Source organism: Malurus melanocephalus, unplaced genomic scaffold (genome assembly GCF_030028575.1).
Source record: "Malurus melanocephalus ecotype Western Australia unplaced genomic scaffold, MMel_1.1 scaffold_397, whole genome shotgun sequence".
Classification (NCBI taxonomy): Eukaryota; Metazoa; Chordata; class Aves; order Passeriformes; family Maluridae; genus Malurus; species Malurus melanocephalus.
This window is the reverse complement of record NW_026623629.1, coordinates 235,680-250,268: the sequence shown is the minus strand read 5'-3', so window position 1 is coordinate 250,268 and position 14,589 is coordinate 235,680. Positions and strand designations below refer to the sequence as shown.

The following is a 14,589-nucleotide window of genomic DNA, read 5'->3' as shown; positions in this document are numbered from 1 at the left end:
GGAGGAGGAGGGCGAAAAGGAGGAGGAGGAGGAAGCGGTGGTGGCGGTCCCCGCGCTGGGCTGGAGAGCGGGAGGCGGCGGCCGCAAGGTGCCGGCAGCCCCGCCATGCCGTGCGTGGGCGACTGGCTCAACAGCCCGCTGAGCATCGTGCAGGGCATCTTCGGTGAGGCGGGGCCGCGTCCCCTCGGCGGGAGCGCTCCGGAACCGGACGGGGCTTTCCCTCGCGGGGTGGTGGCGGGAGAGCCGCGAGGCCGACTCTGTGTCTTATATATCTTATCTACTATCTTACATTTCTGTCGTTTATCTAACGTATCTTGTGTATCGTCTGTATTTCTTATATCTATTTCTGCGTTCCGGCAACAACGCGCGCTGTCTTCACGCGCTAATGTTACCAGTGCCGTCAGCCGCCGCTGTTTCCGTGCTGGGCTGGATCTTAACTAAAAAAAAAAAATACCGAAATTAAAATTTCCGCAGCCAAACGCAGCGCGGAAAGCGGTCTCTTGGCCTTTCCCGCTGGGTTTTTGTGGAGCTTTCTCTCGCTTCCAGGAGTAGCTCTGTGCATCTTGGTTGGCCTGAAAGGGTTTAAAAGGGGAAGTCAGTGAATCGCAAAAGATGTAAATTAGCCTAAGATGCACTTTGTTCCGTAAGATAGGAGCGAAATTTGAGTTTGTTTGATATGCTGGGAGAATGCTGGATAAAAGTCTCTTTATGTGCTGCTAATAGGCACTTAAATATGTTGGTCTTTTGTAGCCCAAAATGTTCCAAACTCTGACTGGGAGAAAAAGGTAACCGAATACTTCAAGGARAAATTGAAAGAAAATAATGCAACTAACTGGGTAAGAGAGTTTTWTTCTTTCCTAGTTGCACTTTTTCTTCATTGTTTATTACATTTTATTGCAGCGGTTTGCTTTTGATAAGTTCTGCCTTTTTCTGATAAGCGCAGCCGAATGTCAGGCCCAGGCTTTGGGATGTGTAAATTACGTCTTGGCAGCTTTACCCTGGGTGCAAAGCCAGGCTGTGAAATCCCAGCTGGAGCAGCTCATCCATCCCCTTCTTGCCTTCAGCACCCTCCTTCCCCCGGGCCAGCACTGCTGGGTGCTGCCGCTCTGTAGCACAGTCAGTAGATGGCAGGAGRTGACAAATATTGTCATTTTTGGGGAACTGTTAGTCCTCAGTGTGCACCACGAGCTTCTCAGCTGCTGCTTATAAACCTCTTCTCTCAGGAGATTTTTATCACGATGCTGCAAACTCTTGTGTGGGTTGAATAAATAGCTGCCTGGGCCTTCAGGTTTTAAGGAAAGAATGCTTTTCTTACTAAAACTGTGCTTTATTGGGCTGGGTCAGGCCTGGTTTGTGCWGTTTAGCAGGGAAGCTGTTCTTCAGGTTTTAAAAATAAAATGTGCACTGCTGAGTTATTTTCTAAAAGTCCAGCAGAAATAACATCATGGAACACTGCTAAGGGGATTAGAAACTTTCATATCAAATCTGTTCTACTTGTTCCTGGAAAAACAGCTGAAAATTATTTGTTTTCTTTCTCTGTTAGCGCAAGTATTCTGTACTTAGTATTCCAATGATAGCTTAAATGACAGAAGTATAAATGGCAAAACTGAGTAAAATTTACAACATCAGAAGGAATTGAAATGGCATTTTCTTACTCAAAAAAATGGGATATACTTTTGTTAAAATGCCGCTTCCTATAGGGCCACTTACGGTTTTTGTTGCATTTTTTTGTGGGATGTGGGCCTTTTTCAACAAAAAGTTGATCTTCAAATTTAGAAAACCGTTCATATTGTAAGCCTCATTCTTTGAAGTTATACCACATGCTTAGGCATTGATTTTTTTCTTTCTCTTTTCCCATTGTCATGTAAAACTATGTGAAAAAGATTTCCCTAGTGTGGACTTGGAAATTACCATACAGGTTTTCCCCGACCTATTGTTATGAGAAATTGTGCATGCAAATTGTTCTAGTACTGCTGGTACAAATTGTTCTAGTACTAGCATATGGTAGAAGTGCTGTTTAGTAGAAATAAGATAAGTAATAAATTCTGTTTAATCCTGCAAATGCAATAATTCCAAGTTTAAAAGTTATTTTTAAATGTTGTTCAGCTTTCATACAGTTCCAGTGAACTATAACAATTTCTTTCATAGCTCAGTATCAGGACTGGTGTCTTTGGGACTGGAAGAATTTGGACCTCTTAAGTGCCTGATAATTGTAACTATTATCTGTAACAGACATTTCAGAAAGGTGTTGGGACAAATACACTTTGCTACTGCTTTGATTACTATAGGAGATGCTCTCAGAAAATAYTAAGTGTGTTATGTATAGGGATTTGAGGAGGAGGATATACTGGATGATCAGAGAACAAGTTTTTGTGCTGGTTTTTGCTTACTTCAGAGCACTGCTCAGTATATACCTGTTGTAAAGAACAATCTCTCTTTTCACAGGTTCCATCACTGAATGATGTTCCTGTRCATTACCTAAAACCCAACAGTTTAGTGAAATTTCGCTGCATGATTCAAGATATGTTTGATCCTGAGTTCTACATGGGAGTGTATGAAACAGTTGACCCAAACACAAATGCACGTGTAAGTGAAACACTGGTTTACTATTTTAATAAATGTTTGTCATTTTACTCATTCTAATCCTTGTATTTCTCTAGTTTGTGAGTTAAACCTTGGGAGTCTGGATAGTGATAGTAATGTTACTGTGTTTGGCTTAAATAGCATCAGTGAAACATTTGTAACATTTTTGTTGAGGAATAGAAAGTGCTAAAGTGATGAATGCTAAASTGATGAAAGCTTTGGCAGTACATTTGGGAGGGCCTTTGGGCTGCAGTGGTTCTGGTGTGATTYAGGAACAGAATGATTCCATTGCCTTTTCCTTCTTGACAGGTTTTGCATTTTGGTAAATACAGAGATGTGGCAGAATGTGGGGTAAGTTACATAAACTATATGAGCTTTGAGATAAAATATTAGCCAGAAAGTTAGTTGCTTTTAAAAATGTGATCGAGCTCCTTTGGTATTTGCCAGTGGATTCCTGAAGATACTGCTCTAAATGCAAAATTAATCTTTGGCTTGGAAAGCAGTRTATTCATAAGTGCTCACTGGCATTCTAATTTCAGCAGGCTTCCAGCTGTTTCTGTTGTATTTAAAATTTGTTTTGGTTGACTGGAGGGGGGAATGCCCATGACCTTGAAACTGTCTACTATGGAAAACAGTTACTTTTGGTAGGGCAGTGCAATTTGAATCAAAGCATTATATATTCACTTTTTCCTGAGTTATGTAGGCTTTCATGTTAGTTGTAACTTCTCACTAAGTAACTGAATGTGTGGGATTAGTTTAAAAAAAGAAAGCAAACTGTAATGAGATTTTAAACAAAATTTCTTTKGGTATTCTAGCCTCAGCAGGAAATTGATTTGAACTCCTCACAAACAGTCACCTTGGAGAGACAGACTTTCTACTGTGTTCCAGTGCCTGGTGAATCAGCATGGGTGAAAGAAATATCTTTTTTAACTGAGCTGGTGCTTTTTTATACAATCAGTGGTCACCAACTAATTCATTAGATTTAAGGAGCTAAGTTTATTTAAAATGTCTTTTTTCTTAGTGAATCAGGAGAGATAGTAAGGTGCAGAAAGAAGAAAAAGGAAAATTGATGATTAACATGCACAAAGAAGATGCAAGGGAATTTAGGAGATTTGTTTTGATTTAGTAGAGATTTTTGTTTGGGAGSGTCTTGAAAATTTCTGTTAATTTCTATTTGCAAATGCTTAGGAAAAGGAAACTTCAGTTGAGCTATCAGCATTCCATTGGCGTTTTCTACAACTGGAAACTGTTACACATTGAGAGTCTCCTACAAAACACCTGTAGCTGAGCATGTTAAGATTAGGATTTTGTTAAAAAAGAAACAAACCACCAAACTTTATTGTGGTTGAATTTTCCCTGCTCTGGCTGTGGCTTCCTTAATCCTGAATTTCACGCCTACATCAGTGCCAGCCAAGCCCGAGTGAGCCCTTCAACCTCCTACACACCCAGTCGCCACAAGAGGAGCTATGAGGAGGACGAGGACATGGATCTGCATCCCTCMAAACAGAAGGAGCAACACATGGGTAATAGTTGCTGTTGATGAGCAGTTGTTCTGATGTCTTTGCAGAATTTGTCAAAAATTCATTGCTACAAATTGAGATATTTGCAGCTGTTTGAATTATTACTCTTGCTGCAGCCTTTATGGTTTGTTGAAATAGTCAGTGGTTTGATTTGAAGGAGTGTGGGAGAGCCTACAGTGTTACATGTGTGTTGTATGACTTGCTGATAATCTATAGAGCTTTCTAGTGTAAACCACCTTTAAGAACTATCTGTTTTTTTAAACAAGAAATGGCAGAAAAATATTACCTTTGCAGTCGTATGGACTCTAGAAAAAAACAGTCATTTCTCCTGGTTTAAATATTGCACTTTGAAAATCAGACTTCTGGTCATGTTTGGGTTTCTAAGACACATAGATCTTTATGAGTACTCTCTTTCACACTTCACTTGATTACATAAAATATGCATTTGTGACATATCTCATATTAAGAGTATATTCTGTCAAGTAYATTGCATTATTAAATATTTTTGTCTCAGGGGCCTTGTTAAATTAATTTAATTCCTGTGTTGCTCACTGAAGAARACTCTTCAGTTCTGCATTTCTGTTTTAAAAGCCTGCAAATGCTGTCTTTTTCAGGCAGTGGAGGTGATATCCATGGRTGTGTGGAGCCAAAGAGATTAGAAACAGAAGCTTCTGCAGGTCATCATGTCATTTCTCCCAACTGYTCCCCTCCACTTGACCTAAATTTTCCGTTGCCAGGAGAGAAGGGACCAGCGTGTCTTGTAAAGGTAAGAGAGCTGGAGAGGTGGTGAGCAGGACTCTCAGTGAGGCAGACAGAATCAGTYTAAACAGTGGTTTGTAGGCACAGAAATTGCCTCTCGAGTCCAGAATTTTGTTTCTAGAGATAATTGCATTCTCTCTCTTCACCAACAGATTGTTTCTTGAGTGCTGTATTTGAGTTGCTGAAATCCTTCAGCTTTTATTAGAGCTTGCACTTTCTCACCACACTTAGTTTAAAAAAAAAAGAATCCAGTACCAGATGCTTGAGGTGTAGCTGTTATTGCATTGTAGTATTTTGCTTTTGGGCTATCTCCTCTAATTGAAAAACAGCGGTAAAAAAACAAGCTGAAAAAACCAATAAATTACACATTTGTGTATTGTATTTGAAATAGCACAGTARTGAATCAAGGACTATATTACTATGAAACTTTAACACAGAATTTCTCTGCTGTTGCTGTAATGATTTCTCTCTTACTTAGCAAATCTTGATAATCAGAATGCAACTGTGTACACTTGTGTAGCAAAGAATGCCAATAGAAAAAGTGTGGAATCAGAGAAACTCCCTTTTCCAGTGTAAGCTGGCTGACATCAAGGGCTAAGGGAGATGTTTTCACTCAGCCTGTTCTCAGTCCACAGCTGAGTCTCCTGAGATTTTCCTTTTGTCTGTGTTTTTCTGCTGTCCTGCATCTGACCCCATCTGCCTCTGCATTTTATTTTCTCTTTGGGGCAGGTCTATGAGAACTGGGAGAACTTCAAAGTCAACGATGTGCTGGAGGTGTTTGGTATTCTGTCTGTGGACCCAGTGCTGAGCATAGTGAACAGTGAAGAGAGGTAAGGCTGCCCTGAAATGCAGGAGGGTTTTATTCCAATGAGCAGGCTGCCCCTAATGCAGGCCAGGAAATGTGTAAATGTAGGATAATTATGCTTAAGAGGTGAATTTTGTTGCTTAAAAGTAGCTTGATGAGGAAAGTGTTATATCCAGTGTCCTGTAAACTGAAGTCCAATGTGCTCTGGTATATCCATATCCTTGGATACCCAGTGCACCTTTTTTTAGGTTGTTGTACAGTCTAAAAAGCAGAACGTGCTCCTATGGCTTAATGTTTTGTACTCTTTCATGGTTATTAAATTTTCAGTGAATAGTGACCAAAGAAGCTTTCAAAGAAGCTTTAAAATTATAAAATGTCCTTTTGAAGTAATTTCTAAGTCTATGAAAGTTATTACCAGAAATGTAAACATTTCTGAAGAATACTTTAAAAAAAATTTGCATGTCTGTGTGGAGAGTGGTAGTGACTAAAATGGGAAAAAAATTGGGTTGAGTTTTCTGTAATTAAGGTATCTCATCTTGTTATACCATTGAGAGAAATATTTTACTTGCTGTTCTGCAATTTCTTGCCTGACAAATTACAAACTAATCCAAGACRCAAGAACTTAATCCTTAAAATAAAACTTTTGACCAAAATCTGACATAAATATTTCTCATGTCTTGAACCATTGCACTCTGGATATTGTACTTGCCAGACAGATAAACAAACTCACCAACAGAAATGATTCAGAGTGCAATGTGAATCCTTTATAGTGCCARCTTCTTAAAAATTAACTCAGCCTGGTCAGCTGCTTTTTGTTATCATCTGTGTGACAGCTAATCCCAGACTGACAGCTCAGTTGCTCTGTCACAGGTGTTTGTGGGTTTTTTCCTGCATGTCATTCTATAACAAGAAGACATTTAGCAACATTTTGAATGCAAACAAAAGAAATCTCTTTTAATGGAAAAAGTGGATAGTGTGTGGGTGAACTGCTGAAGTGGCTTTGAAGTTAGAAAGCCTGACAGCTTTTAAAACGAGTACAAGTTGATGAAATTTGTGCTAACGTTTACTGTCATCTGATAAAATCCCTCAAGTGACTCTACTTTCTAACAATGAAAATGAGAAACGAAAACCACCTGAAAGAAATTTTGTGAGACATCTTCAGGGAGAGCAAAGCTTGTGTATCTGAACTGTTAAACAAAGAGGTAATACCACTAAGTTCCAGCAGAGGTACATTAGGATTTATTTATTCATAGTTTTTTACTCAGCCAGTGATAGAGCTGTGATGTGACTCTCTGGAAGATCTTATCAGGCTCCAGAACCTGGTGGAATATAAAAATCCCCCATGTGCAGGGACAAATGTAATAAATCATGACCTTATTTTTTAAAAAGCTGCTGTTTAGACGTCATTCAGTACAGGCTGAACAGAACAGTGTGTAACATTTTATGTGAAGCTACAGCCTATTAAACGGTGCAGCAAATAATAAATCTGGTTTTTATTTTGAGGGTTTTATGGAGTTTTTGAGATTTTTTTTTCTTCAGAAAAGTATGATTTGATTATTTTCTGAAAATAATAGAATCCAGATATTTTTGGTCAAGCCTGCTTTGGTGTTTGTAAGTCATTATATGATTGTATTCAGTATTGTGTTTCTAAAAATCCTAAAGAAGGTAGTTTGAATATGGAAGGAGTCACCAGGAGCTGGGAGTGGATGGACTTTGTTTGTTCCTCTGTTCTTGGCCTGGTTCCAGCTGCTCTGGGTCAGAGGCAGAGAATAAATTCCTGTGGAATGTTTCTAAGTTGTGTTGTGCTGTGCCCTCTCCTTAGGGACAGCTCAACCCTTGATCCTATGGAGTGTATGGACACGGCAGAGGAGCAGAGAGTGCACAGCCCTCCAGCCTCATTAGTGCCCAGAATCCATGTGATTTTGGCACAGAAGCTGCAGCACATTAACCCCTTGCTGCCTGCCTGCCTTAACGAAGAGGAGAGTAAAACCTGTGAGTGTCTGAGCTCTGAACACACCAAATATGCACTTTCCAAATATTCTTTTGTTCATAGGCAAATGCCTCAACAGCAGTGTTTGAATTTAAATCTTGTTAAATGGAGGAGCCATTCAGTGCTGCACAGGGTGTCAGTGTTTGTGTTTATGTGATGTTTACATTTTTATTTGGCTGAAATAAATGTGATTTATATGGAACTGAGTTTGCATTCTACATGCCCAAGGATTTTACAAAGTTGTTTAGCCATCAGATTTGATTTGTTTTCAAATGGAAAACAAATGGAATTGTGAATTGCTGGAAAATTAGATTTCCAATTCAGTGTGATAGTGGAAATAAGAAACATACTGATAATATAGAGAATCATAAAAATGTGCAGAAAATAAGGCAATTCTGTTTTTAAGCAATTGTGCTATTCCTTGTTTGACTGGTTGGTTTTTTTTCATTGAATTATTGCTTGCAGACCTCTGATATTTACAACTTCCTTCCTTGAGTGCCTTCTATTGCTTGTTCTRAGCTATATGTAAGAGGTTTTTTTCTGCCTTTAATATAAAATGGATCAGCTATGGATTTTAGAAATTTAGCTCTGAACTTTATACTCTGCTGCAAATGATTACACAACATCTAATTWAAAAAAAAGAAGGCATTTCGAAGGAAATATTGAGTGACTCAGGTTATCCAAAATCAGTTGGAAAAAGCAATGAATGTTTGTTTGTTTGTCCTAGACTGCTTTGGAATAAACACTTCATCAAATTGCAATGGAAAGTCAGATTTATATAGAGGGAAGAGGCTGAGAAACAGCACATTTTCTGACATTTGTCTTCTGCTCTTTTGTCAGTTGTTTCTAATTTCATGTCTGAGCTGTCACCAGTGAGAGCGGAGTTGCTGGGGTTCCTCACCCATGCCGTCTTGGGAGACAGTTTGGCTGCTGAATATCTGATACTGCATCTCATCTCTACWGTGTAAGTATTTAGGTGTTTGCTGAGAATTTATGCATTTATCCTTTAAAGGAACTCCCTTTCTATGGGATTCTTTACCAGTCTGTTAATAGATAAATAAGCAGAAATAGCTTAAATAATACTTTTTYCAGCAGTACTTTGTCTAGCTAGAGTTGCCCTGTTGCAATACACCCAAAGGCAGATTTCATTGTCTGAAATAACAGTAAATATTGATAAAATATCAGCTTTATGGTAGTGTACTTTCTCAGTGCTGCTTTGAGAGCTGACAAAATCTCCAARACACACTTTGAAACAGAGGCATGAAAACATCTTTCTGCCTCTGGCTTTTTCTAATGAGTAGGACATGCCACTGACTTCCCAAAGACAGCATTTACTGGCTGTGGGAATTATTACTTAGGTATTACAAGGTACTAAAAGGTATGGTCTGGGAATTGGTTTAATTAATTGTAAACATTTTTAATGTAAGTTCAAGTGACCTGTTTAGCATACAAGAGAAATTAACTCTTACACTGATTTACACTGTCACTGGATGAAAGGGCAGCATCCTTTGACTCAAAAGTGGGAAATTTCAGATAGTGCAGTTGTCAGGCCCACATTTAATGTTAGCCATTTGAGTCTTCAAAATCAAAATTAGTTCTGTTTTCGTTCTTTTTAGTGGGACTGTGAATGTTCCAACACTTAGACTAGAATGTATTTTCTCTCTCAGCTGGTATCACAAAAAGGTTGAAAGTTGTCAAGAATGGGGAGAAGATACACAGTGAGAAGAGGGAGAGGAAAGCTGAGGGCAGGTAAAGGAGATGAACAAGCATGATAAGGAGGGAGATTGAGATTGGGCATGAGAAGGGAAAAGAATGAAGTTCACCGAGTAACAACAGAGTACAAGGAGAACAGAATGTCTGGAAGGCACTGCAGGATGCCAAGCACTATAAATTACTGTTTCTGTGTGGTGCTGCAAAGCCTTGAGGAGCAGTTTAGCCTGGCTCAGCTCCTTGGGCACTGCAGAAGGACGGAAGAGGAGTTGACTGTTGTTGGTGTGTGTGTTCTCAAATCCTGCTGGCTGTCAGAGACACGGCACTGCTCACACTGAATGACACCTGTACTGAGTGTTCAGCAGCTGTTGCCTAACCTGTGCTGGTTTTGGTGCAGTTATGCAAGACGGGATGTGCTTCCTCTGGGGAAATTCACAGTCAACCTGAGCGGATGTCCCCTGAACAGCGCCTTCACGGAGCACCTGTACCGTATCATCCAGCAGCTGGTGCCAGCAGTAAGCATTGCACTGGGCAGGGTGCTGGGGGGAGAACTTCTCTTTGATTCAACCAAGCAAACAAAGTGTTTAGGTCAAGGCAGGCTGATCAAATGCTCTCCTGCTACCCATTTAGAGAGCAGATAACAACAGAGATGTGGCTGGCCTGCGTGTTGAAGTCTCTGTATAGCTCATCATCTAGGATGAATATGGAATTAAATCCTTTCTTCAGAGATATTGAACTGACAGATGCTGCATGCTTTATTTTGTCTTTCTGGATTGATATGTTTAGACATTTGGGTCATTTAATTATGGTGTCATTACAGTTTATTCCCCAGTTTGTGGATACTGCTCTGCAGAAAAGTCACAGCAGTTCARTTTGGGTTCACAATAACAGTATTGCTGCAGTAAATCATTTGTTATTGAGCTCATCCTAGATGTACAGGACAGGTGACAGGAAATCTTAACAGCATTATTTTCCTTTGGGAAATTTTTACTTTATTTGGGTATTTGGGATAAAAAGTTGCGGTGACAAGTTTTGTTTTACTGGGCAGTTCCCAGCCCAGTTGTAGCTGAAGGAAGCAGCATTCCCTGGGGAAGCTGGAGCAGAGGAATGGTGCTGATGCTTTGTTTCTCTTTGTTGCAGTCCTACCACCTSCGGATGAGCATTGAGAGCATGAACCACTCACGTTTCATCCCTCACAAGGACTACACGGCCAATCGCCTGGTCAGTGGGCTGCTGCAGCTGGCCAGCAACACCTCCCTGGTGATAGATGAGACCCAGCTCCAGCAGGGACAGCTGGACACAGCAGGTACACAGGTYTGGGGGTTTATAATCTCGTTTGGAAGGTTAAAACCTGCTGTGTTCTAAGATGATGGTGATTGTGATGATTGTGTCCTRGTGATAAGGGTCGATTGCAAAACTGCTTGTGGTTTCTGTATCCTTTGAAGCAGCTTCCTGCCAGCCTGCAGCCTTGTCAGCCAACTTCAGACAAATTTGGAGAATTCTATTTTACCAAAATAGCTCTGATTCATTAGGGTGGCCTTTCAGTTTCCTGTGATAGTGCATGAAGTGGGGGAAGCATATGCTGATGCCTTATGCTCTAGACTTTTACTGTATATATGGGAGCMATCCCTGAGAACCCTGCTAAAAACTGGAGAGAAAAGATTGCTATTACTGTGTTAAGAGAGTGGTGATTCTGTCTTACAAGCTGATGTAGCACTGTAGCGTGCTTTCAGCTGAGCTTTAGAAATTAATTTAATTATAAGTCACATAAAAGAGATGAGTTGAATATTAAAAGCTCAGTACCTGGAGAATGCACAGTACAGGTATTTGTGGTGACTCCTGGGGCTGTCCTGTGCAGGGCCAGGACTTGAACTTCAGTGATCCTTCAGAGATCCTGAATCTCCTTTCAGCCCAGGAGATTCTTTGATTCTATGAAAGAACAACAGGAAATCACTGCAAGGAACTTAATTTTAAAATAAAAACACTGTCTTGAGAAAGCTTTTTTTTTTAATTACTTCTCTTAAAAGTTAATTGAAATTATTCAATTGCTTTTAAGTTTTCAGTATTTTTGTTACTCAGCTTTAGAAAAATTACAAAATTTTACTTAAGAAAATAGTAAAACTAGTAGCCAACTTTGCATTGTCCATTTWAAAAAAATAGTCAAAATATGATAAACTACTGTTTGGAGAGAATTCTTGCTGTGCTGGTTTATAGGTTTTCTAAAACGTTTGTTATGTCTAAAAATCTGCAGCATTTAATGAAAATTACTATTTTAGGTATTAAAAGTTGCAGATAAAAAGGCTTGTTAGTTTTACTTCATTTTTGCTGATGTGATAGTGTTTTACAGTTAGAGTAAATTTAAAACTTCTGATTTCTTATTGCAACTTTGGGGACAATATTTGATCATAGAGAAGATGTAAGTGTCTTCAGATCTAGTAGTTGGTTTGGAACTCTTGGAAGTTACAGCTTAGAAATTTCAAATGGGAAAATATCCCAGAAGTAAAACTTAATATCAAATTTGCCTTCAGTTGGAAACTTTGCCTTTACTTACAATATAGTAAATTAATACTAATTCATTMAAGGGAAAATCATAACAGTAGTTGTGTTATTTGTGTCATTTGAGGTAGTAACTGCTGAAGAGAAATTCAATTTGTCAGGTACATGTTGGTATTTCAAATAGAGAATTCCAGGAATTAACCAGTTATTTTTTTTTTTTAGATTTTAACTTAATTCCAGGTAAGGCAAGTGATTACAATAAAAAAAATGGCAAAATGAAATTAGTAATGTATTTCTACTTTTGAGGAGAGACTTATTTTTTTATTTTTCTCTGTAAATAGATATCTGGCTTTGTAGGGCTGATGAAAACATGAGCTATAATAACATGCATTAATGTACCAAGTCAGAAAAAGTTTAGGCCTGAAAYTGAGAGTTCTTAATTTTGATTCAAATTAAGAAGTTTTTTCTCTGTGTGGAAGACACCTCAAACACAAGAAGGAACAGGATGCTGKCAGGAATCCTTCTGCTGGCTGCTCATTAAAGACAGATGGGAAACAAAAATCAGGGCTGACACTTGTGCGGGTCCAGTGGTCAKGGAGTTTGTTCTTGCTCTTCCAGGTGTCCATAATGTGACAGCACTGGGTAACCTGATAACTTGGCAGAARGTGGATTATGACTTCAATTACCACCGGATGGAATTCCCATGCAACATTAATGTTCTGATCACTTCCGAGGGCCGCTCGCTGCTGCCGGTATGGGAAGGCTCCCTGGCTTTGGGGGAACTGCAGCTGGCAGCTGCTGCTCACAGCAGGCCCTGCCAGGGACARTGGGGACAGGAAACGTGTCTTGTGACCAGGGAGGGTGTGACACTGGCAATGGCTGCACAGCCAGGCCAGAAACCTCTTAATGGGAAAAGAAGATGGAGCTTCCCTCCTCCTTGGTGAACAGGGATGGGGAGGTGGTGAAGGACCCAGGGATGATGGGTGGAGCCTGCAGAGATGGTGCCACTCTGAAAGACTCCCTCTGGCATGGTAATTCCTGAGGTGATGGGCACACATATGGCATTGTCCCCAGAGGAGCCTGAGCTTGCAAACGTCTCATCTCTGACACTGCAGCTTTGCTGAGCCTTTGCTCTCCTGCCTCTGAGTGAAGCCAGCTCCTGCTTGAATCAGGAGCTGTACAACATGGGAGCTGCGAAATGTTTGAAGAATTTCCTTAATTCTGGGAAATAGTGACTTCTGCTGGTTTTGATAATAGATTAGTCTTGGAATAGAAAACAGTGGGATGTGGAAAGAGATGAAATGTAATTTTCTCTTCCAGTCAGATTGTCAAGTCCACTTACAGCCGCAGATAATTCCCCCGAACATGGAAGAGTACATGAGCAGCCTCCTCACAGCAGTGCTGCCCTCTGTGCTGAACAAATTCCGCATCTACCTGAGTTTATTGAGGCTGCTGGACTACAGTATATCTGATGAGGTGACCAAGGTAGGGAGACTTCACTAATAAATTTTCAACTGTATATTTGGATAGAAAGCACCTTGGTAGACATTACTGTACTTTCCCTGTCAGTGATTCACCTTTTTACAAAGACCAAAAGGAAGTGGTTTCACGTCCTGAATGTGCCTTTAAGGATTTATAAACTATATGCTGAGTTTAGTACCAATAACAAACAGCCCATGTAACCTGCTTTCTAACACTCACTATGAAAGCTGAGTTATTTTCAAAGATGAGAAGGAGCCTGGCTTTGCTCAGGCTCAGTTCTGGACAGCAGTGAATTGAAATATTCTCCTGTAATCTCAGGGTAGTTACAGTKTTTAGCTTCTTAAAAGCCCATGTTGGAGTGAAGATCTGTTTTGCTCCATAATTCCACGCTGTTTTCACAGGCAGTAGAGGAAGACTTTGTTGAAATGCGTAAGAACGACCCTGAGAGAGTCACAGCTGATGACCTGCACAAAATGCTGCTCGTGGCCAGGTGGGTGTGGTGCCCTTGTCACCACTCAAGGCTTTCCAGCACAAGCTGCAGATTGGGCAGGACTTGGTCTGCAGCTGAATCGAGTTGTGCCAGATCAGTCAGATTCAATCTCCTCTCCCTTTGTTCCTCATCACAGTTTCTTAGTTAGGCAAACCATTCCCTCCCTGCTCTGATCCCATGCTTTCCAATTCCCCAGATGTTGAAATGCAGCTGTTTGGAGCTGTACTGGTTAATCAATAGCTGCAGGAGCTGTCCTGACCTGCTCTTTGTGCTCCCCAGGTTTCTGTCACTCAGCGCGGGGCAGACGACGCTGTCCAGGGAGAGGTGGCTGAGAGCGAAACAACTCGAGGCACTGCGGAAAGCAAGGCTGCAGCAACAATGTGTCAACGGCAATGAACTTTAACACCTGCTGCATGTCACCCTGAAAAYTGCTCTAATCCTAGGTGGAACCCATACTAAGATTGGAATATTGTTTATACCAGTTTTTGTAGATAATTTATACCAAAAAGTTATGGATATTTACCCTTGCAGTCTGAACACACTTAACTCTGTTCAGCCACCTAAACATATTCTATGGAATTTTTTTTGGAYCCTGTTTTGTAATTGAAAATTGGTAACATTGAGCAAATTGTTTGATATTAAACTTTAATACTGAGATTGTGTAACCTAATTTCCTTCAATAATGGGAAAATTTAACCCAGCACCTTTCATACACAGCAGTGGTAGGCTGTGTTCTGGAATACATTTGTGCTCT

The 14,589-nt window shown here is 40.2% G+C and overlaps 1 protein-coding gene across 1 annotated transcript; it reads left to right on the top strand.

Moving 5' to 3' along the window:
* Window positions 1–14,517, top strand: MCMBP (minichromosome maintenance complex binding protein). Its single transcript, XM_057379263.1, has 16 exons — window positions 1–163; window positions 751–836; window positions 2,446–2,586; window positions 2,893–2,934; window positions 3,399–3,500; window positions 3,977–4,106; window positions 4,718–4,869; window positions 5,592–5,692; window positions 7,490–7,659; window positions 8,498–8,621; window positions 9,765–9,882; window positions 10,508–10,673; window positions 12,482–12,615; window positions 13,184–13,348; window positions 13,747–13,835; window positions 14,115–14,517. Exons 1-16 carry the CDS (start codon window positions 106–108, stop codon window positions 14,236–14,238), a joined length of 1,902 nt encoding a protein of 633 aa, XP_057235246.1. The 5' UTR covers window positions 1–105; the 3' UTR covers window positions 14,239–14,517.
* The last annotated feature ends 72 nt before the right edge of the window (window positions 14,518–14,589 follow it).